The sequence below is a fragment of the Suncus etruscus genome, chromosome 11 (assembly GCF_024139225.1).
Source record: "Suncus etruscus isolate mSunEtr1 chromosome 11, mSunEtr1.pri.cur, whole genome shotgun sequence".
Taxonomy (NCBI): domain Eukaryota; kingdom Metazoa; phylum Chordata; class Mammalia; order Eulipotyphla; family Soricidae; genus Suncus; species Suncus etruscus.
This window is the reverse complement of record NC_064858.1, coordinates 50,523,472-50,548,486: the sequence shown is the minus strand read 5'-3', so window position 1 is coordinate 50,548,486 and position 25,015 is coordinate 50,523,472. Positions and strand designations below refer to the sequence as shown.

General features: G+C 41.8%; 1 protein-coding gene, 1 non-coding gene and 1 pseudogene across 2 annotated transcripts; all 3 read right to left on the bottom strand.

Moving 5' to 3' along the window:
• Positions 1-1,677: 1,677 nt before the first annotated feature.
• AMDHD1 (amidohydrolase domain containing 1) lies at positions 1,678-24,384 on the bottom strand. Its single transcript, XM_049782843.1, has 9 exons — positions 24,212-24,384; positions 18,404-18,510; positions 17,045-17,109; positions 13,167-13,444; positions 10,274-10,499; positions 7,530-7,654; positions 4,541-4,634; positions 3,486-3,646; positions 1,678-2,078 (listed from the first exon to the last, which is right to left on the bottom strand). The coding sequence occupies exons 1-9, from the start codon at positions 24,346-24,348 to the stop codon at positions 1,991-1,993; spliced, it is 1,281 nt and encodes a 426-aa protein (XP_049638800.1). The 5' UTR covers positions 24,349-24,384; the 3' UTR covers positions 1,678-1,990.
• Positions 4,340-4,486, bottom strand: LOC126023280 (uncharacterized; annotated as a pseudogene).
• On the bottom strand, positions 22,049-22,183 carry LOC126023121 (small nucleolar RNA SNORA55). Its single transcript, XR_007500328.1, has one exon. It is a non-coding gene; the product is annotated as a small nucleolar RNA SNORA55 (small nucleolar RNA).
• Positions 24,385-25,015: the final 631 nt, after the last annotated feature.

Sequence of the window (25,015 nt, the reverse complement as noted above, 5' to 3'; positions counted from 1 at the left end):
TCACATTGAAGCACTGGCTGAGCTGTTCAAAACTCCCCTGAGCCACTTGAGCACTGCTTAGTAGGCTCTTCCATATACAACAAAATAAAAATTTAAAGGAAAGAGAATGACAATGGCATCATGGCTGTCACAGAGGAAGGGGATCAGGATGAGACTTGCTCTGATTCCTCAGAGAGAGACCAGGGAGGGAGCACAGAGCTCTGAACCTGGATCCAGGCACAAACTTATTTTAAAGAATAGTGCAAAGTCAACTAAATGGGCCCAGAAAGCACCTGGGGCCTTGTTATAGGCTGAATCTGTGTGATCTGGGAGGGCTTATGTTGTAGCAGGAGCTTATAGCATATGACTCAGGGAGAACTGCAGCAGGTTGGGGTGTGTATTCTCTTCTGTTTTCATTCAAAAAAAGACTGGTTCTGCTTAGACTGAATTTTCCTAGTGGGGAAATAGGATTTGCTCCTCTCTTATAAACCAAGGATGTAAATATGTAATCTGGCAGAAGTCCCCTCTGAGAGGGGACTCAGCAGACTGGAGAAACTTGAGTTCAGGCCTCCACATCTACCCGCACCTATCACTGACTTGGTGACTGGTCATAGCAAGGGATCACCTGTAGTAACATATGCCTGTCATCCCCCCTTCAAGCCTTTTTCACCAAGAATATGAGACTTGGAGTTGCAGCGATCTCATACTGCTTGATGACAGCAATATCCATGATATTGGAACCCTCAAAAAGTGTGTCTGGTTTTATTTGTCTTGACCTCACTCATTCAGACTTCATTCACTGAAATAGCTGATAATCTGATAGGTATGTTTCTTTCCCAAGTGTCTTTTTCATAAATAGAAGAAAGTTGATGATAAAGATGCTTAAAATGTTGGCAGAGGTTTCAAGTAAGCTTACATGGGTTTAGAAACATGAATTTATATAAACACTATTTCTTAGTTATTAGGATTAAACCCAGGGTCTCATGTATATGAGACATGCATTCAACTCCCAATTGCATCCATGACCTACAGCCATTTCTCCTTAATGAATAATTCTGTGATTTATTCATTTTCTAAAATGCACTAATAGACGCAGTGTCATTCCCTGGGCCAAGGGACAACAATAATAGTGAGAGCAAATCTTTATTGAGAACTTTAAAGTGGGCTTATTAAAATCTTGCAGAGAATAAAAAACAAATCAATTTCCTTTAAAAGAAAAAAAAGACATCCTTGGATTTGAAATAGTCCACTGCAGGAAGATGCTCATGGTTCTTGGCTAAAATGGAGGTGCCAGGAGCTCTGTGTCAGGTCCAAGAGGTACCGGAAGTAGAAGGACACACTCCCTCACAACTCCTCACAACTTCCTCATGATTTCAAAAAATGTCTAGAAGACAAACTTTGAAAAAGGAAAAACTAGGTTTTTTTTTTTTTTTTGGTTTTTGGGTCACACCTGGCGATGCTCAGGGGTTACTCCTGGCTCTACGCTCAGAAATCTCTTCTGGCAGGCTCGGGACCATATGGGATGCCGGGATTCGAACCACCATCCTTCTGTATGTAAGACAAATGCATTACCTTCATGCTATCTCTCTGGCCCCCCAAAAACTAGTTTTTATTACACATGTGACACATTAGCTTAACTTGGGCCTATCACTTCCATTGCCCCCTTCATTCCTCACTTTTCACTAAGTATGCTTTAAAAACTTTTTGAAAAGCAGCAATAAACTGGAAATTTTGAGTCACATCTGTCAATCTACTCTTCCCTATCAAAGTGCTTTGAATTACTCCATCTCTAGACTATTTATATTAAATATTTGTGGAAAATATGGTATTTGGAAATTAGCATTACAATCCATTTATCCATTTACATGTCCTGGTGCTCACAGTTTTTCAAGTGGATTAACAAAATGCTGATCTATTTTTGTATAGATGACATCAGGCTGAGAAACAACTAATCTATATTCTGTGTTATTCTATGTAGGTCAAGGACCTTCTCCTTGCTTTCAGCTCTTGATCATTTTTTATAAATGACTTTTCCTTTAATTATAACATATTCAATTAATTGATGATGGCCTCCAAACTGGTAAATCAAGTGCTCCCATCTAGAAAGAAATTAAACAAGAAGTCAATGCAACCAAATCAAAATAATCACAGTGTCAACAAGTGCTAAATTTAAAAGCATATTCTTCCTAAATTCCTTTATACCTATACACTGATATTTAAGGCTTAAAGATTAACTAGTTTGTGATAAATCAAACATTGTTAAAGTATATATTTGACCCTGAGATGTTGATTCATTAATAATACATGCACTGTAACATCTGCATTATTTTTGTTAGTAAGAATTTTGGCCAGTAGAATCATAGATTCCCATTTATTCTGAACAAGGGATCCAAGGACTAGAATAGGGTCAATAGATGGACAAGTTTTCTATTTTGAACCATAAGACTTAAAAAGTAACATTGGAGACCCCACCAATTAGCAGACTGGGGTGAGTATTGAAAAATCAGGGGTGAGAAAACTGAAGGCAGCTCTTGGGGCCCAGCACCAATGAAACATCAGGGAGCTAAAGGACTCAAGGAATCTTAGCACAAGGACATGCAGATATTTTTCAAAAAGGATTCATCCTGGTGGCACTAGAGGTAAGGCATCTGCCTTGCAAGCACTACCCTAGGACCGACCATGGTTTGATCCCCCGGCATCCCATATGGTCCCCCAAGCCAGGAGCAATTTCTGACCACATAGCCAGTAGTAACCCCTAAGTGTCAATGGGTGTGGCCCAAAAACAAACAAACAAACAAAAACAAAACAGGATTCATCCTGCAGCAGGCCCCATCCAATAAAAGACCCCCAGAGTAAAAAGACTGTCCTACAATGTTGTGGCAATCCAGGAATGTGCTTGTGATCTCTCAAAAGCAGCTATTTACTCCTGTTCAGTGGCTCTGGTTCTAACTTCTAAATGTTCTCACAACATAATGAATCAGAAACCACGTGGCACAGGCTCCTAGGATAAGTAGAGGTCAGAAGCCAAGCCCAAAACTAAAAACATGCAAAGTTTTTAGTCCCAAGTCCAGGTAAACAGAGCAGAAGCATGGAGAACTATAAAAGACCTAAGACAAACTGAGAGACTGACCAAGCTAGGTCTTCTCTGCAACTAAGAAAAGGGTGGATAGTCCAGCAGGTAAGGTGCTTGCCTTGTACATGACTAGTTTGTATTATCACCAACATCACATCATGTTGTCCCCCAAGCACTGCTAATAGTGATCCCTGAGCATACAGCCAGGCTCAGTGAGGGAAAGGAAGGAGAGGGAGGGAAGGGAAGCAGGGAAGATGAAGAAAAAGGAGGTGAAGGAGGAAAAGAAGGGAGGGAAGGGAAGGGAAGTAGAGGAAGGGACAGAAGAGTTTGAGTAGTTTCCCTGTCACTAATAATTAGTGAGAAAGGGCATTAAACAGAACTTCCATATTATAATGAACATTAAGGAAATGAGCCTTATTGGGAGGATGCCTACCTGGATGCATTCATGATAATGAGATCTCCCTGCTTGCCAACTTCTAGAGATCCATGTGTGTGCGATTTTCCTAGTGCATAAGCTGCATTAATGGTGGCAGCAGCCAAGGCCTCTGGCATGGACATTTTCATGTTCACACAAGCCAGATGCATCACCATGGGCTAAGGCAGACAGAAAAAGCATTGGAGGAAAGTTAAAAAATGATTGGCTGCTAGAGTTTTCTCAATGCAGCACAAAACATAAAGGGAGTTAAATATATATATTATATATATACATATATATGTGTAAATTATAACTTTACATTTATACAAGTCTTATGCTTTGGAAAATACTATTTCAGAGGTAATTCCTTTCATATATATTTAATATTTGTCAGTAATTTTTTAAGACTACTAACTTGATAAATTAAAGTTTACCTAAACTTACTTAGTAAAACTTGCTTGAGTCTATCTATGCTTTCTTGGAAATAGATCACTATAAAAATCACAATACTCATCGCAGAGTCAGAAAATTTTGCAAATAGAATCTTCTCTTGTCTCTGTGTCTGAATGATATTGACTGATTGGTACTTATAAAGAAACTTATAAGGAAACAAAGAAGCTTAGCTCTCTCTGAGGGTTTTTATTGACCCTGACAGTAACAGTTACTGTCAATAACCTTTCTCTTATTTTACAGAAAAATAATTTTAGCTATTTGTTATATATTAATAGTTCATCAATTTTTGTTAACATTTTATTCTTTGAAGTTTTAAACTCTCACTAAATTGTTCCCTGCAATTGTAGAAGGAATGAATTTAGAAGACTAATTAACTCAGCTGTATGACTTTCCCAAAAGAAAGTTTCATCATCTGTAGAAATGTCCACACACCAGTCAAGCCCTGTCAGTCAAGATCAACGGGCACAATGGCATGTTGTTTCCGTCAGAGCCCAAGACTAACCTGCAGGCATGTTGAGTTCACATGCCAATGACTCAAGCACCTAATGAAATAGGTTGAGCTTGTAAAACCTTGGTAAGATTGAATACTCTCCTCAGGAAGATATTTTTAAAATACTTACCATTGAAAAGCAATATGCGTTAGGGTTGAAATCACTGCCCAGAGCCACGATCACACCTTCCTCTAGCATCTTCCTTGCTCGTGGCTGTGTCAGTCTAAGGAAGAGGGAAAGATAGGAGAAGAGAAGCTCAGCATCTAAGAATCCAAACCAACTGTGTCCTGGAGGCCACCAAAAGAGACTTGCAGTTAAAAAGGGATTGTTTTGAAATTCAGCTGAACCCCAGGACTCTGGAGTTTTTTTTTTTAATCAATCTACTTTTGAAATTGTTTGGTTCTGAGTAACTTTTCCCATTTGTGATTGTTTATCTAGCAATCTTCAGAGATACTCAGAAAGTCTTGCAATGAAGAAAAATAGAAAGTATGAGTTGTTTTCCAATATAATAAACATTTTTGTGATTCATAGTACAAAAATGTAGTTTGTAGAATCTACAAGTAATGTAAAGTCTTGAATGAAGAAAATAGAAAGTATGAGTTGTTCAATATATAAACATTTTGTGATATGTACTGTATGAATAAGTTAATGATGATGAAAGTTATCATTATAGTTTGGTGGAAGGTGATTCCAAGTTGTACTCCTCAGACCCACAGTCATTCTCAGTGACACTTAGCTGGCTGTGCAGTCTCTCAGTCCAGCAAGAAGATACTGCTTAGGTCCAGGTGTGCTTGGGGGTAACAGGGCCACATCTGACAGTATTTAGGGTCCCTGGGAAATGTAATGCCAGAGATCAAAGCCAGGATCTAGCTCATGTAAGCCATGGGCCCTATTTCCTTGAAAGGGCTCCCCATTTCCAAATGCTGAACTCCTAAGCATGGCTCAGAAGGCCTGGGATTCCTCCCAACAATCCTTGGCCAACTTAATCAGCACATCAATGTGCTGCGACTTGGGCCTAGGGGGCCAAAGATTACTCAGGCCACCGCACTGGTGGTGCTCAGGGAATTCTAGGACTATATCCCAAGATACTCAGGGGACTGTATTTCATGCTGGGGATCCAGCCAGGATCAGCCACATGCAAGTCATGCACCTTAACCCGTTTACAATGTCTGTGCCTCCCAGAGGGATCTTTGATTAAAATAACATCGATTTCACCACTGGGCTTTTAAAAATACTCTGTAACTCCTCACATACTTCCTGTCCTATTTCAGATTCAGAACTAAGATATCTCATCTCTTACTGCTCCTCTGAGCAGTCTGCCTTTGTGATCCCTCACATACAAGGGCTACATGTCTACTATAACATCCACTTGCTCAGCAGTGGATGTCTTCACTCCACCTTCCAGCCTCCCTAACGTAAGACTGGGCCTCTCACCTCCAAGAGGTCTCTACACAAATTGTCCCTTTCAGAAAGCCTTTCCCTGACCAACCCAAGAAACAAAGCAATGTTCCATCACACACTTTGCTTGTCTGCTCTGACTTTTTGGGTAGCAGTTAGCAACACTCCACTTTCTAATTTTGCACAGTGGCTGTCTCTCCATTAGGACGTTTTTGCTTTAAGGTCTTTATTTTGTTGGCGGCTGGATTTTTGGTGCCCAGAACAGTCAGCTGCCAAGGAAGAAAGCTTTAGTACACATGTTGGATACACAAATTAACAACAGAGTGGAGACAGCAACGATGTATCCCAGGGCATGAATGACGACCTGCAGGATCACTTCAGTGAGTGTTTCACTCTTTGTCTTATTTCACAGGAAAACATGCTAGATATTTGTTATATATTAATAGTTTATAAATTTTTTTTGGTTAGATTTTATTCTTTGAGGTTGTAGACTCTCACTAAGTTTTCCCCATTTTAAGGTTTACTTTACAAGAAACTTCTATGCTTAAAGCTGACTTTATAACCCTGAGGCAGTTACTAGGTACTGACCCTATTCATATCTTGAGTTGGATCCTTCAGTGTCCTGGTGAGCTACTATGCTCATGGAGGATGTTTAGCAGCAACCCTGTCCTCTACCCACTAGGATGCCAGTGGTGCCCTCTAATGGTGACAACCAACACTCTCTCTACAGGTGATTCCTCAAAAGAGTCTATACTCCATACTGGCTCTCCCTATTCCTGGCCTTGCTGAATTGTCCTCAGTTGCAGTTGAGGGTCTGTGTTTTGGGGACAAGGGCTTTCTGTTTATTCCTTTCAAGATGGCAGATTTCCAGGAGAAAGTTGAGTGGTTTTATTTTCTGAAAAGTGAATTATTTTGAGATTTTGAATAATTTTGAGATTCTCTACTCAGACATTGTCAAATATCCCCTACAGGGATGTTGTCAAATATCCTGAGGTGGAGGGCCAATGTCCTCTAGCCATAATAGGATAATAATTTCCAGAAAAATCCACCAGAAGTACCTCCTTCTAAAAGAATAAATTGCCTAGAAAGGCTGGCCTCTCAGCCTTTAACTCAGCCAGCCCATTGCACTCCCTCCTGCACACAAGCCCTAAGGCTTCATATTTTGCATAATTAAAGAAAGGTGACTATAAAAGATGGTTTCAGTGGGTCTGCTTCATTTAGGACATATAGCAAAATTCCAGGGAAAGTTGTACAAAACACATCTTTTGCCGGGCTCCGGGATTTAGGAGGCTTGGTATATAGGATGGCATTCCCTCTAATCTTCTTAGGAAACAGCTCAGAGCCTAAATACTGCTTCAGGCCTAATTTTACAAGTGTTTTTTTTTAATCAAATATAAAGCCAGTTTCAATATTTTCTCATTCTAAAAGTACTGCTTAAAGATGCTTCCATTGGAAAATTCCAAAAAAAGAAAACGAAAACAAAGTGCCACACTCTCCAATAACTCTCTCAATTAAAGACAACTTGGGTCCAAGGTCCTTCTCCTTGGGGTAATTTGGTCACAATGGTATAATGCAGCACCCCTGGCTCCAAGGAGCTTGCTTGGCTCTTGTCTTGCATGTTAAAGGGATTTTCAGACATTATAATGTATGTAAAATAGTAGAAGTCTGTGGTCTTCCTGGTGTGCACTTGGAGCTCTTGTGTGGGGTGAGAACACCTCACCTCAGCATGTAGGCGGTGGTGGGTAGAAGGACAGCGGAACACCGGGCCTTTGCCATGGCAGCAATGCCTTCATCACTCACTTCTTCCAGGTGACTTATGGCCAGAGCTCCCAGTTCAGCCCCAAGCTACACAGAATGAGCAGAGAGAGACAGGAATTAGCTAGCAGCAATACAGATCAGTAAAAGGCCAGATGACAGTTTTGCCCCCAAAAGAACATCATTAGATTATTGAGATGTCTTGCTCTCTCAAGCACAGACATCCAAATGAGGAAAAACTTTGTTAACAGAAAAATAAATTCATTTCAAAAGTAACTAAGATGCTACCTGAAAGGGGAAAAAAAAGACGTTAGACACACATAACTATTGACAATTATTAGCTATTTGCTAAAATAAAAAAATGTTTATGGGTCAGAGAGATAGAGGAGAGCAATACTCTGCATGAAGAAGGCTCAGGCTTGATCCCCAGCACTGCATAATCACCCAGTCACCATCAAAAGTAAGCTCAAGCCTCAAGCCAAAATTAACCCCCAAATACTACCAGTTGTGCCCTCCTCCAAAGAAGTATAAATAAAAGATGCATTTATAAATCTTATGAATCAAAATAAAACCTGAGGTAAAATTGGTGTTAAGTCAAATAACTACAGAATCGCACACACACAAACACACACACATACACACATGCACACACAAAACCAGAATAATAAAAGGCGTTTAGTAGAATGTAGTAAAAGCATGAGCTGAGAAGACAAACTTTACACACGTGGAATTCATATGCGCTCAAAAGTTTAATTTTCTATACATAAGTTTGTGCTACATAAGTTTGATTTTTTTTTCTATATATAAAAATATTTGGGCTTGGGGCTGGAGAGAGAGCATGGAGGTAAGGTGTTTGCCTTGCATGCAGAGGGATGGTGGTTCAAATCCCGGCATCCCATATGGTCCCCTGAGCCTGCCAACAGCGATTTCTGAGCATAGAGCCAGGAGTAACCCCTGAGCACTGCTGGATGTGACCAAAAACCAAAAATAAATAAATAGATAAATAAAAATATTTGGGCTAGATTGTTAGTAAAAAATCAAGAGGAGGTAATGTCAAGGAAACATGCATTCAAATGTTCTCAACCTGAAGAACATTCACAGACACACACATGCAGACTGAAGGGTAGGCATGCCAAAAGTCCATGAAAATCCATGCAGATTCATAGTTGTTCTCACACTGCAGCCCACAGGGCAGAGCTAATCCATTCATACCCAGGAGCAGTCTATGTTGAGACTTTATTTATAGCCACAGGAAGCTATAGTATGGCAAGTCTTTGATAGGGTCTAAGCCATGGAGGAAGAGGAGACATACGTCCTTGAAGGAATAGATTAAAGGAATATATTAGAGTAGAGGCAAACCTGAAGTATAAAAGTTGTTGCTGGAATACAGGTGAGAACTGGTGGCAATAAACCATACATTGGGGTGAAAGGAAGTAAATACAAGATGCTAAGGAGAATGGGCTAAGGTATGGAAAGGTAGTGGGGGCCAGAAGCCAGGCCTTGTACTGCTGCAGTTAAGACAAACTGAGTGTGGCTGCATAGGTACTTACACCTTCTTGGCAGTTGTTTCTTCTGGATCTTAGAAAAAAAGACAAATAAATTCGTAACTATAATATTATGTTGTCTTATTCACTGTTAAAGTTCTAGAGGGTAGAATAGTATCTGGCACACAGTAGACACTCAGATATTTGTTGAAAGCATAAATAAATGAATCTGAACAAGACATGTATTTGAATAACCTCCTGAGGCTATACATTGAGTGTTCCACTACAATGCATCTGGATTCTATTATAAAAAGATCCTAGAAGGAGCATATAAAATGAATAGACAGACTCTGCTATTGTGGCTTTGTGTGCCAACCAAACTAGATTTTGCATTTAGAAAATAAGATAATAGTTATTTCTCTTTTTATACTAATAGATAATAATAAAAAATATATGTGCCTTGGGAGTCAGAGCAAAAGCTCATTGGGTAGGACATTTGCCTTGCAAGTGGCTGATTGAGGGTTAATTCCCCAGATTCCAGATGGTCCCCTGAGTCTGCCAGATGTGATTTCTGAGCTCAAAGTCAGGAGTAACCCCTGAGCACTGTTAGGTGTGGCCCCAAAACCAAAATAAAATAAATAAATGTGCCAGTGCTGGGTAGATTGTTCAGAGGAGTGGTGAGCATGTGTTGCATTTATGAGGCCCTGAGCTTGATCCCTGGGCATGCAAGCTCCCTGGAGAACCACTGAGAGCAACCCTTGAGCATCAAGGCAGGAGTAGCCCCTGAGATCTGTGTGTGAGCTCGAAACAAGATAAAATAACAAATAAAAGTCCCACAAAAATGAGAACTTCTGAACCCAGAGAGATAGCACAGTGGCGTTTGCCTTGCAAGCAGCCGATCCAGGACCAAAGGTGGTTGGTTCAAATCCCTGTGTCCCATATGGTCCCCCGTGCCTGCCAGGAGCTATTTCTGAGCAGACAGCCAGGAGTAACCCCTGAGCACCACCGGGTGTGACCCAAAAACCAAAAAAAAAAAAAAAAAAAGAGAACTTTTAATAAGAAGCTGGAGATTCTAGGGTTCAGTCAGAGTAAATCAGCACTGTGCTTCAACAAATTCCCCCATGCTGTTACTTCCCAGAGGGTTATTCCTTCCTTGGAACAAATGGATTAAGTTTTCCCTACATGAGTGTTGGTCGACAAAAGAAAAACGAGCAGTCAACGGTACCTCAGCAGCCTTCATCGGGTGGAGTTCATCCCCATGGAAGTTAATCTGCAGCCCCATCTCTTTTCCAGTTTGAAGAATCCTTCTGGTGGTCTTGAGGTCAAAAACGCCCTTTTCACAGAACACATCTATATTGTCGATGTGTAATTCCCCTTTCATGCTAAGTTCCTTCAGTTTGGGGAGTTGGTTATGGACAATGTCATCAGCAGCTTCAGTAGCAGTTTTTCCTCTAAGGAAAGAAAATGATAGCCACAGAGAAATATACAGATAATTATACATTTATTAGATATATACATATATGGATTTTTATACCACTATACTTAGCAATGGTCAGGGATTATTACTCTTGGTTTAGGGATCACTTCTGGCTATGCTTGGGACCATATGCAGTGCTGGGGATTGAATCTGGGTTGGTTGCATGTCAGGCAAGTGTTTTAACTGCTATACCATCTTTCTGGCTCATATGTATATATATGTGTATATATATATATATATATATATATTAATAGGAAAAAGTTTTTTTTGTTGTTGTTTTGGGCCCACACACTGCGCTTCTCAGGGCTTACTCCTGGCTCTTTACTCTTAATGGGGACCAGTTAGTGTGCCCATGATCAAACCTGGGTGGGCCAAATATAAGGCAAGCACCTTGCCCCTTGAGAAAGTATTTTTGAGGCACCTAGACACTGCGCTTGAGAAACTATATGTAAGTGACTTTGTAACTCTAGAGGATAGAGAAAGCATCAAAGCTACAACTTGGGGCTCTATAATAACTGAGACATAGAATAGTCTCTAGAATAGTCTAGTGATGTCTTCACTCACCCTGAAAGCACAAATGCAAGTGATCGCCCATTCTAGCATTCTTCTGTCACCACTGAGAAAGCCAGCAAGCAACTGAACTAAAAACTGATTCTTAGAATGCTTCCTAGAGTGCTTCTCCAGCAACTCAACATTATGGGCCCAGATATCACCCTGACTTTTTTTTTCATAATGTTTCTAGATCCTAAGACTTCTGTGTGTGATCTGAGACAAGAGGGGGAAGACCCTGAAGTTTTGTTTCTGGCATAGTAGTAATATATTAGAAAGTGCTGGGTTTTGGAAGTCTGATGAAAACTGACCTCTTCAATTTCTAGCTATGCACATTGAACACTGTATTTGGACACCAGTGGGCACACTCACAACCTTGAGCTTTTTATCACTGGAGGACAAATGCAAACCTTAGAGGTTCTAAACAAATGAACCATAGTTCTGCCAAGTTTCAATCCTGTGTTTGGCACACAGGGCCTCATGTTCAGCAAAAGTCATTTGGATGGGCGAGTTGGGATAAGCTGTAAGGAGAGCGGCAGTCACATACACTGCTTCTTATTATCAAGACAATCATAGAGAATAAGGTGTTAGCTGTTTTACAGATGAATAATTATGTTCAAAAAGTTAAGGGATCTTCACAAACCACTCAATCATAATCAGTTGGGTTGGATTTAAACTTGGATCTGGCCATCACACCAGAGTGAAACTTCTCCACAAAAATCCAGTCTTTCCTAGTAAAAACAGGAGCCAACTCTCTAACACATTATTTTCCATTTGAAAATAAGGGCTATTTTTTATATAGATAAACTATTGCTATAATCTCAGCACACTTTTACTTTTGTTTTCTTTTTATAGTGCATGCACCTTTTAACATTAGCCATTTCAGACATATATGCTAAATCATACAAATATCATTGAAATTTCTAAGTATCTGTCTTTTGTAAATTTTAATAAAACAGTAAACATATTTGGCTCCTTTGAAGATGTTGAACAAAAATTAGTAAAAATGTTACAGTTTTATATCAAATAACATTGATTTGATTGTCCCTAGGTCCCAGATTAAGAAATTATATTCCAGATCTGTCTATGCCACAATAGGGTTGCCAACTATAAAAAATAAAATGATTAAAATTTAAAATAATTTTGGTCAGCTTTACCATTTAGATATTTTTAGATCTCGGTTTTCAGAGATTAAACTACACTGTGACTTTTAGGAAGCCCTGTGAATTTTTAAGCCCTGAATTCCTTATCTGGATCTGTTTGTTCTGGAATGGCAAGTCGTCTAGTCCAGAAATTTGGGGAACAAATAAGCAAATTAGAACAGAATTCTCTACAGGAAAGCCTGATAAGAAGTTTTTTAAATAGAGCTGGAAGTTATTTTTTTTAATTACATTAAAGCATAAAGCATTGCTTTTAAACAAGCAAACAGTTGAACAAAATGAAAAACTACAAGGAATGGTCTTTGCCTGGAAATTTGATCCAGCGCTATATTTTGCATTGTTGTGTATAATGCTGAGAATTGAGGGCAAGAGGCCCAGGTAGGCCAGGGATCAACCCAGGGCTTTACACATACCAGGCAAGAACTCTACCCCCTTGAACCACATTTCCAGTCCCAAGCACATTATTCGTAAAGTGTTTTGTATGAAGTTCTTAGTGATAGCACAGCGGATAGGGCGTTTGCCTTGCACAGACCGACCCTGCTTCTATCCTCAGCATCCCATATGGTCCCCCAAGATCCTGAGTGAAGAGCCACGAGTAACCTCTGAGCATCACTAGAGATGCTTTCCTGCACCCCACCAGTCTCCACCCAAGGGGCAAAGGTGCTTTGTGCTGACACTGGAAACTAAACATTGAAGTCATTTTCAAGGATCTCTAAGAGGGCATTTCCTTATGTTAACCAACAGACACAGGCTGAGTCTTCCTAACACCAAGGTAGGAAACTGCCCAGCAGAACTAGCACATCTCCCCAAGGCTTCAACCACCTGTCTCCTTCCAAGTAAAAGTCCAAACCCCACCACCCGCAGGCTAACCTCTCCCTCTCACAGATGCGGCAGGGCCCCTACAAGATAGATGCTCCCCTGGGCGGAGTTACTTTGGCACTGAGTGAGCCCCGCAGTAAGTGGCCGAGATGCCGATGTCCAGCTCCCGCCGGGCGCGCTCGATCACCCGCAGCATCTTGAGCTCCGTCTCCAGGTTGAGGCCGTAACCGCTCTTGCACTCCACTAGCGTGGTCCCAGCGCTCAGCATGCAGCCCAGCCGCTGCCGCAGGCTTCCGAACAGCTCGTCCTCCGACGCCTGGCGGGTGCGCTCCACCGTCAAGTTGATCCCGCCGCCAGCCTGGTGGATCTGCATGTATGTGGCTCCTGCCAACTGAACACACCGCTCCGGGTTAGGCGGGCAAATGCGGGCACTGGGCCGTCGGGACCGCGGGATTCCAGCCCATTAAGAAACATGATTTGCAGGGGCCGGAGTGGTGGCACAGCGGTAGGGCTTTTGCCTTGCATGTGGCTGACCCAGAACGGTCCTGGGTTCCATCCCTGGCCTTCCCTATGGTTCTCCGAGCCAGGAGCGATTTCTGAGCACATAGCCATAAGTAACCCCTGAGTCACCAAGTGTGGCCCAAAAACTAAAAACAAACAAGCAAAAAAAAAAAAAAAAAAAAAAAAAAGCAAGCAAGGTAATGGGAAGATTGGAATCCAGAGGGGGGAAAGGACTCAAGAAAAAGCAGCTATTGGAGATTCCCTGGAGGGTTACAGGGCAGCGACAATGACCAGCCAGTAAGAAGTGTCTCTGTATTTCTATTTTATCCTGGTTTTTGACTCACTCTCCATGTGCGCAGGGAGGTGTTCTGGTGGGCTCTTCAGACCTGAGGCCATCTGGGCGTGGAACTAGGGCATGCATTCAAATCAAGTGCACTGGCCACCCATTAGGCCAGTTTCTGGCCCGTGTTTCTGTACTGCAACTCCCCAATAGGCTCCAGGTCGATCGTGAAGTCTCCCAGGCTTCCTCCTTCACTCATCAGAGCCACTTGCAGCTACCGAAAGGTTCACTGAACAGTTGGGAAGGGACGGGATCCGCATCTCATTATTTGGCCACTAGAATTTGGGGCCTGATCTCTGTCACTCAAACAAACCAAGAGGCTGTTTGTGGAATCTCAGGGTTCCTGTCACTCTACCCCAGGGACTGTGATGCAACCACAGCTAGAGAGATAAAACAAGGGTGACATACATGGCCCTGCATATGGTCCCCTGAGCAGAGTCAGGAGTAAATAAGCCCTAAGCATTGCTGCTGATGGCCCCCAAACAACAGGGCAAACCTGGAGGACCTTCTAGTTCCTTTTTTGTTTGGTTTTGTGGCCACAACTGGTGGCCTTCAGGAGTTACTCCTGGTTCTGTGCCCAAAAATTACTCCTGAAGGTTCAGTAGACCATATGGGATGCCAAGGGATTGAATCTGGGTCAGCCACTTGCAAGGCAAATGCCCTACCCATTGTGTTATCACTCTGGCCCTTTCTAGACAGTTCTTATATAGGTCCCACCCAACAGGAATCTGGTAAACCATGACCTCAGTCAAAGCCCTTAGCTCTATGCCCTTTGCTCTGTGACCTGCGCACAGCGTGGAGAGTCCCTCTATCTCCCTTCAGACTGCAACTCTCCATGGTAGTCTTTGGCTCTGAAATTTGGGACATTGGTGATGGGAATCTTGCACTGGTGAAGTGGGGTGTTCTTTACATGACTGAAACCCAAGTACAATCGTGTTTGTAACAAAGGTGTTTAAATAAAGATATTAAATTAAAAAAAAAGAAATTCTGTGATTAATGAAGAAGTCTGGAAAATATCTGTAGTTGAAGAGAGATATGTATGCAAGATCTGAATACATTTTCCTTTTTCTGGAATAATCCAATTCAGATGGGAAAATCCAATTTAGGAAGTAGGCTTTTAAAAAAAATGCATAGGAAGAAAAGAGCCAAGTACACATGTCTAAGCAAAAGAGGTCCATTTGAATACTCCATACTGTATGTTTTCATCTTTCTGACATTCAGGGATGGGAAGAACAAACAAATAAACCCAAACTGTTAAGATAGTGGGAAAAAAAACACTATGAATAGGGTTAGAACAAAAGGAATGACAATGTAAAGCACAAAGGGGGCAATGGAACCCAGTAGCTTACATTTGCCCAAGCCCATAGAAGGAGTACCAACAGGAGTGAGCCTTACTGTGTAAACTATGAACTCTAGGTGATAATGGTAATGTACTCTAGGCTCATCCATCAGGTATAATAAATAGAATTCTCTGGTGGGAGATGTGGACAATGAAAGAGGCAGAACGTGTGTGTGTGTGTGTGTGTGTGTGTGTGTGTGTGTGTGTGTGTGTGTGTGAAATCTCTGTTGCTCCCACTCTCTTTTGCTGTGAAGTTTGAACTGTTATAAAACACAGTTACTGAAAACAAACCAATGCAATAATGACTCAGAGAGGATTTGAAAATTGACTGGTAAATCAGTGACTGCCAAAAGTCACATTTACTGTTTCTTAGCAAGCCTTTTTTCCAGGAGGAAGATGAAAACAAGACATTTTATTGTCATTAATAAATAGTTTTCCAAATTTGACCTTAATTAAATGGAGATTTTCAAACTATTTCTTGAAACCCCTTTAAAGACCACTGGGAGCTGTAGAAAGAAATGAGAGAAGGGAAAGAGAAAAATTAGGGAGTAAGGCAGCTTTACTCTGTTTTAAAAGAGAATTTAAACTGTTAACATATTTCCAAATGATTATGCTTTAAAGAATTGCTATCTATAGGCATCGCATAAAGATCTGGTATAGTAAGAAATTAGGTAGTCTTGAGGAGACAGAAGAGATGGGGGGGAGAGAGAGAAAGAGAGAGAGAGAAAGAGAGAGAGAGAGGGTAGAGAGAAAGAGATGTCTGCCATAGAGGCAGGAATGAGGAGAAAATATACACTGTGTACATTAGCAGAAAATGTACACTGTGTGTCTCATAGTGATTCACTTAAATAATTTTAAAATAAATTTAAATTTAATTTTTAATAAATTATTTAAATTAAAAAAGAAAGAAATTAAGTGGAGGTTTCTATTTTTAAGAAGGGCTCCCAGGGGCTGGAGCGATGGTGCAGCAGTAGGGCGTTTGCTTTGCACGAGGCTGACCTAGCACAGACTGCGGTTCGATCCTTCAAAGTCCCATATGGTCCCCCCCACACACACACACCCAAGGGGCTCCCCGAGGTTGCCTTGCAAGCTCTGATCAAGAACCAACAGTGGTTCGAATCCCAGCATCCCATATGCTCCCCCGTGCCTGCCAGGAGCGATTTTTGAGCAGAGAGCCAGGAGTAACCTCTGAGTGCCCAGGGTGTGGCCCCCAAACAAAAACACACAAACACAAACAAACAAAAAGAGGAGCTCCCAAATGCTGCTCCGGGAGGCTCAGGCCCTCTCCCAGTAACTCTCAACCAACCAGTTTGGAGTTCAATGTACCACTTGTGGATATGGTACTGCATGAGTTCTACACTTCCAGAGACTTCTACTTCCAGTGGTGCTCTGAGACTCCAGGTTCACAACCAACAATGTTAGGGAAAAGGAGAGTAAGGTTCTACCAGTTGATGTTCTTGGGACCATGTGGTGTTGGGGACCAAACCAAGGTCAGCTACATGCAAGACACATACCATACATAACCCCTGCACTCTCACAGTCTGATCACCTATCAGGTCACCAGAAAGGGTTTGTCTATAGTTGTGCTTTATTTTAATTTGCCTCACTTTTTTGTTTTTATTTTTGTTTTTGTTTTGGGGCCACACCCGGCTCAGGGGTTACTCCTGGCTCTTTACTCAGAAATCATTCTTGGCTGGCTCAGGGACCATATAGGATACTGAGAATTGAACCAGGGTTAGCTGCATTCAAGGCAAATGCCCTACCACTGTGCTACTGCTCTGGCCCCAAATTTGCCTCATTATTACAGTTACCTTCATCGCAAATTCGTGAACTCTTTCACCAGCCCATACTGGATGTGTGTGAGCGTCCACCAACCCTGGAAACAATACATCAAACCATTTTTTAAGTTAGAAAAGAAAAAGAAATCCCTCTATTCTACACTCTCGGGAATACATTATGGTGTCATTCACTGTGAAGTATGTGAAGAATTTATATCCTAGCAGAGAGAAAATAAAAGAACCATAAAGCAGTCATATGACACTTCGACATAATCAAGTACAATTTTGTAAAAAGAATAGTAAAAATGAAGGTAAGGAAGCTTTCTATGTAGAGAAAATTTTTTTTCACGTAGAAGTATTTTAAATCAAGACAGCAATTCGTTCAGAAGAAAATAAATGTGTTATGGAGTATCTTTTGAATTATTTTCTTTTTAGTTTTTGGGTCATACCCAGCATGCTCAGGGGTTACTCCTGGCTTTGCACTCAGAAATCACTCTTAGAAGACACAGAGGACCATACGAGATGCCAGAAATTGAACTCAAGTTGGCCACATGCTAACTGTACTAACATGCTAGCATGCTCTACCCACTGTGCTATAGCTCTGGCCCCTGAAATTATTTTAAATGCCTTTTGTACCAAGTGATGCATTGGTGGGTTTGACTGAACATAACAAGATTCAGATTGCTTTCTACCATTTTCTGCTCTTTTACTCTGATTTTATTTCCTGAGTCCCAGCATCTAATAGGTAGAAGTTCTGTTAACTATATACAGCATGCAATTAAAAATGTAAGTTCTAGATTATGTCAGACTCAAAATATGTGAAAATTCTTTCAGATGATTACATTAATTCAGAAAATACAGGTAATGTATGAGACCATAGTTAATACATAGAACCTTTTTTCAGTCACTAAAACTATAAGTGAATTTCTATAAAATATCAAAGTATATTTTTTCTTTTCCATTGAGAATTGAGTCCTTTATCTCACATTTTATGTAATTTCAGAGTATATCCTGGCAATAAAGACAGTAATTTCCCCCCCTTCTCTCCATAGGAAATGAATTACTAGTATTTCCAGTGGTTTTTGAATAAAAACAAAACACACTTGTGAATGACTAAGTTTGGCTTCCAGTTTTGCCTTTCATTTGTTTAGTAAGTTTGGGTAAGAACTTCTTTTCACCTCTGAACTTCAGTTTTCTAATCAATAAATGTTACAGATTATAAAGGTCATTCAAAACTTCAACATAGAAACATGGTAAGCAAGGCAGTTAGACATTAGTACCAAAATATGGTAGTTATTATCATATGACTTCATCTAAAACAACCTCCTACTCTTCCTCTTTATATTACTAAAACTTTACATTTTGAGCTTTTCTTGAAAAAAAAATTTATACCTGGCAAGATGCATTTCCCAGAACAGTCAATTCTTTCTTCAAAGGTTGCATCAGAAAACTGTCTTCTGATGGCCTCGGCAGGACCAATGGCTTCTATGACTCCATCCCTGAAGAAAAATCCAGAAATATTGACTAGACTTTGAAGAGATATTGTGAGAAATCTGACTAGTGATTTAAGATGTATTATTGATAGTGTTTTATGTCAGTCAATATTTATCATATTCACCTCTAAATCTTTGTGTTGAAAAGTGACTCTAATAGGAGAAGAAACTGCATAAAAAGAATATACATAATGAAAAGAAATTGAATGATTGCTCAGATGGCCAGAAGTGGGTTCAGGTGGACTCTTAGTGGTCCTCAGGTTCCCCCCTCCCTCCGTACTCCAGGGGGGAGGTACATGGGGAGGAGGGCAGGCAGACATCTGGCTTCTGGTTTCCTCTTTTATTCTGGAGACCAGCTCTTGCCAGGTATGGGGTTTGGGGAGGCCCCATACCAGAACCTTTCTCCCTAGCCTGGGGAGTGCTGGGAGGCTTGGCAGGCCCCCAGCCGTCCTTGCCTTTTCCCCCTGACTCCAGGCCTTCCCTGGGTGCCAGCTCAGATGGCCAGAAGTGGGTTCAGGTGGACTCTTAGTGGTCCTCAGGTTTCCCCCTCCCTCCGTACTCCAGGGGGGAGGTGCACGGGGAGGAGGGTGGGCAGACATCTGGCTTCCGATTTCGTCCTTGATTCTGGAGACCAGCTCTTGCCAGGTATAGGGTTTTTCTGCCCTGGACTTCAGTCTTTCCCTGGGCACCGGTCTAGGTGGACTCTATAGGGGTCAACAGGCTTTCCCCCTATCTCTCCCTACACTAATGGGAATGCGCTCTGGGAGGAGGGCAGGCTGTTCTAGCACTGGTTTATATTGGGACAGTCAGTGGAAATTTTTTCTCTTTTTTTTCATATTGACATTATTGTGTGCAAATATTCTATATATCCATAATATCCATCTTGTACTGGGACCTTGATACTGCCCTACAAAGCTCATTTCTAATATTTTATTTCCTCAGTCTCAACCCTTACTTCCCCCCATCCTCCCATGTAGGTGCAGTTAATGACATGAAGCTCACCACATAGAATGATAAGTGCAGTTAGAGAAATAACTACACTGAAAACTATCATAACAATGTGAATGAATGAGGGAAAAAGAAAGCCTGTCTCGAGTACAGGTTGGGGTGGGGTGGGGAGTAGGTAGATCTGGGAAATTGGTGGTGGGAATCCTGCACTGGTGAAGGGGGGTGTTCTTTACATGACTGTAATCATACAAGTACAATTATATTTGTAATCACAGTGTTTAAATAAAGATAATTTTAAAAAAATGAATGATTGTGGGAGTTATGGGGAGGGCATATTTAGGAACTATCTATCTCAGATATCTATCTATCTATCTGCACCTCTAAGTCATCAATGGATTCATGCTTATTATGGCACAATAAAGGCTTATGTACAAAACCATTTCCACAACAGAGAGAATTATTTTTAAGGAGTATGGTTTTTCCTAGCAACATTTGTAATGGCTCTTAACTTACTAGCCTCACATCTTTAGAACTCTGGCTTCTTAATACTGGAGATGGTGGGAACCAGGATGAACTTCAGGTTTGTGCCCCCACACTATTAGCTCTCTCCCACCCCACAATATTATTTAAAATACCCATTAAAAATTATCAAGGGATGTATTAGTCTTAAGATAATATTTTAATATTTATTATTTAGTGAGAGAACATTGTAAGATGCCTTTTTCTTAACAAAGCAATTGCATGTAACTGTATTTCCATAGGAAAAGATCTGAAAAAATAAGCACCTGAGTGATGCTAGTTTACTGAATGGTAGGGTTTGAGTTATTTTTTTCTTCCACTTCTTCTTTTAACAGTTCCATAATTTACAAAGTTACACCAAACAATACAACAACAATACATGCCAATATCAATACAATTCAACACAAATAGAATTCAATACCAATACATTCCAACATCAATACAATTCAACACCAATACAGGCCAACATCAATTTCATCACCAGTGCCCACTTTCCTCTACCCATGTGCCCATATTTCCCTTCCCTCACCCCTCAGTCTTCCTTCTTAACAGGTACATTATTTAAGTTTGGCTGTTGTAGTTTGGGACTCCTGCTTTCACTGTTGTTGGCTCTGTGGTTTTGATATATATCTTTATCACATCTCTCCACCACCCTGAGGCTCTGCCCCATTCCTTTGCTACCTCTCTATTGCCTCTTCTTATTCTTCCCTCCCACAGTGATTTCTTTCCATCCCTTTTCTACTCATTTCTATACTCTAGAGTATAGTAATCTAAATATACCTTTTTAAACACGTTTTCTTCATTTTTTAATGAGCAGTTTCCCACGTTCTCTTCAATGAATACAAATCACATGTACTTACTTAAAGGGGTAAAGATGGAATAATAGTTTACCCCCTGCTCTGAAAAGTTTCAGAAATCTTCTCAAAGGAGTAAAGCAAGCAAGGACTGCTTCCAATGCCTGGGTGAGATTATCTTACTAGCCACATGCAGCTGATTTAAGCAGAATAATGGCCCTTGGAGTGGCCCCTTGGTGCTCGTGTATTTTTAGAACTGATGCACATATCATCTTGGCTACTAAAACCTAAAAGTTGCTCTCATTTGGGGGAAAAGATAAATCAGACATCCACTGCATTGGCTAAGGTTGTCCCTATGTTTGGTGTTCCATGAACCCAAAGACTGCACATCTCCCTGTTTTGTACTTGTCATTGTATTCATGCATCTTGTGTCTCCCCTAAAGCATTACTTAGGTAGTCCAAGGACCACTTCTGCTCACAACCTGGTCTGAGCATAATGCTTAAACTAGGTAAGTGATGCTCAGATCCAGCAGTGTCTGGAGCCACCAAGGCCAGCCAGGTTTGGCTGGGGGTGACATTAGTAGATAGAACTTTGAACTATTTTTCTGGCCCTAGAGGCTTAGAAATATTTGATGGAAGAATGATGTATTATCATTTTTCCATTATTAGAGTCAAGTACATATGTGATGAGTAAATAAAATAAGTCTCACTTTTAAAAAGTTCCATTATTATGTTTGGGGACCATATGGGATGCTAGAGCCTGAACTTACTGTACTATCACCTCAGACCCTCAGGATCTTTTTGGATCTTTTTGGACCCATAAATGGCCTCATTTCCCTACCACCGAGGTCTTAGTAGTCTCAAAGCCCAGCTTCTGCCATCTCTGTCTCCGGAGATCCACATCCAGCACCCAGATCCTATTTTCATTGTTTCATAGATCCATATTCACACCCACACCCATAACTCCATTTGCTGCTTCTCATACCCTGAACCACATGGTTATGACAGCTCTATTCATTGCACCTCAACTTCACACAATTACACTTTCTGTCATTGGATGAGGTCTGGTAGAAAAGGAAAAGAGTCTAGTCCCTCAAGGAGCTTCCATGGGGATAAACAACAAAAACTTGCCCTCAGAATATAACAGACATGAAGAAGCTACATAGAGGCACAATAAGATCAATGACAGAAATAATAGAACAGAGGGGTCAAATTATCTGTAAACTCTCAGATACTCTCAGATACAGAAACACCATGATGAGGATGAGGATGGATTATTTTTTAAACGTGGCAGAATGATAAAGACTGGTCTCCAGACAAATGGACATGACTTGTTGGGATCTCCTCTGTTAGTACTTGTAACACTATCTGTCCACACACTAATACGAAGCAGAAAGAAATGGGGAAGATTTAGATGTTGTGATGAAGATGTTTAATAAACACAGAGAAACTATGATACAGTCAATAAAGCACAAGAAAGTATGAGAATGAAAATGGGAAAACTTCAATCAGAAGTGACATAATTGAAGAGTATTTGGTAAGTGAAATAAAAAGCTAGACAGACTCAACATCAGAATAATAGCAACTAAAGAAAGATCTGTGAGCTTCAAGATCAAATGCACATTGTGCAACTTAGTTTAAGAAAAAGAAATCCTTGATGTTAAATGACTAAATATAATGGAGGAATCTAATAGTGGACAATTTCTGAGAACTATTTTTAGGAAGAGGGAAGCCTTGGAATTTTCTAGGCTTTCTTTTCTACATTTCTAACATATGGGTGATTTGCTACTAATATTATACCAATATTGTACCAATATCACTCTGACACACTCACAGCCTATTCTCTTCTCATCTGACACAATGATCTCTGAATACACTGATTCTGCAAAAGAAAAGTGATACGAAAATGTAAGTCAATCATCTAAATAACTCACCCTGAAAACACCTGTACCTTAAAATACTCAGAAAGAGAAAGCAAACCGTGTGTTGCAAAGCAAGTAGAATTATCAGAGAACTATATCAATTCTGTACTTCATTTTGCTCTAAATGAAACAGCGATGGTAAGAGAAAAGAGAAGTACCAAACCAGACAAACAAATTTGAAGAGTAAGATTCCAAATATTCCTATACACAAAATTGAATGAAGGAAATCTAACAAACTTTTAGGAAGTATGTAACAGACTCAAGTAAGAAAACATAAAAAAAAATCTAAAAACAAATATACTTTTGATAGATTCTTGTTGTTTGATTGTTTGGGGACTACGCCCTGTGGTGCTTACTCTTGACTCTGCACACAGGAATTACTCCTGGCCAGTGCTCAAGGGAATCATATGGGATGCTGGGGATCAAACCTGGTTCAGCCTCATGCAAGTCAAATGCCTTAACCTCAATATTATGGCTCCGGCCCTGGTTTTTATAGGTTCTTTGGTCTCTCCCTAGATAGGTATTAACTTAATATTTCTCAATCAGTATGCAGTTCTATGATATAGTTCTAACAGTGTTGACTATAACGCTGGGAATGCTTTATAAAATCTCTTTATTACAAACAAACAAGTATACATACACACATAATGCGGTCCCTAAACGCTGGGTTCTTATACAGTCCTCAGCAGCCTCTGGTAAGAGGTGAGACCAAAGTCTCTTGAGCAGTGGCTGAGCAAAGGGTCTCTCCAGCTCAAACAAGTATCCAGTTCCCTTAGTCTGCCCTCCCAGACTTTGGCTGTTCTTTTATTCATAATCAGTAGGAAGCACAAAGGATTAGCTAATAAAAAATTAAAAAATATAAAAAACACCTTGGGAAAGGGGACCGGACCGGTGGCGCAAGCAATAGGGCATTTGCCTTGCACGTGCTAATCTATCCCCTGGCGTCCAATATGTTCCCCCAAGCCAGGAGCAATTTCTGAGTGCATAGCCAGGAGTAACCCCTGAGCGTCACAGGGGGTGGCCAAAAACACCAAAAAGCCAAGAGAAAGAAAGAGAGAGAGAGAGAGAGAGAGAGAGAGAGAGAGAGAGAGGGAGAGAGAGAGAGAGAGAGAGAGAGAGAGAGAAGAGAGAGAAGAAAGAAAGAAAGAAAGAAAGAAAGAAAGAAAGAAAGAAAGAAAGAAAGAAAGAAAGAAAGAAAGAAAGAAAGAAAGAAAGAAAGAAAGAAAGAAAGAAAGAAAGAAAGAAAAAGACACAAAAACCTTGGGAGCCCTTCCTTTGCAATCATCCCGTTTCACCGGCACAAGTTGGTCGTCTGGTGCGTCCTGATGCGTCCAAGCGGGGACGCAAAACTAAAAACCTCATTAAGCCCGAAGAGGCAGGTGAGCCCAACAGTCGAGGCATGCGAGCCATCCCAGCTTCGCTCCGCCGCCACCGGACTGCTACTAGCTAGGAAGAAGCGAGCCGGGCGGCGGCCGAAACCCCAGCAGTAGTCCCCACCCCGGCCCTTCGCGCGTTTCCACTTACGCGCCGACCACCAGGCTGGCCCCTTCCAGCACCGCCAGGCTGCGCAGCGCGTCCCGCGCCAAGAAGCGCTCGCCATGGGCGCACACCAGCACCACTTGCTGCGCGTTCTCCAGCAGGAGTCGGTGGACGCCGGCCATGTCGCCGCGGGTCTCGGGGCCACAACCGGGCCGCCGGTCTGGCTGAGGATGCACCGGCGAGGGGCGGAGCGGGGGGCGGTCGCTCGTGGCCTCTGCAACCCCGCGAGCCAAGCGCGCCAGCACCCCGGTGCCAATGCCCGGGGACCCTCCGGGGCAGTGATTAGTAACACTCATTGGGAAGTGGCGGCCAGGGGAGGAGATCGCCCTGTTTGGTGCTGGGTCCAGAAGGTGTCCTGATTTCACGGATTAGGAAACTGGAGCTTGTCCCTTGGAGAGATCAGGGAGGGGAGCGGACATGCCCGAGAAGGTCCCACTCGGGGTGTCCAGGACCGAGACCGGGACAATGACTGGGAGGGCCCGGGTGGACGGCATTCAGAGATGGGGTCTCCGAACTAACGGAGCCAGGTTGGCATCCTGCCGGAGAAACCCGGGGCTGGGCTGCGCGCGGCGGGGCGGTTGGCCGGAGGCGCTGAGCGTTCGATACCCGCTAGAGGCGGGGAGCGGGAGCGGGCCGGGACGGAGAGGCAGAGCAGAAGGGCCGGAGGAGCCGACTTTGCACTCGCACCCTTCACGTCTTGCTGAAGGAGAGATTGAAACCTCTCCTAGACCGGAGGTAAAACTGTTTTCAGCCCGCTGGAGGCCCCTTAACTGGCGACCCACCTCTGGT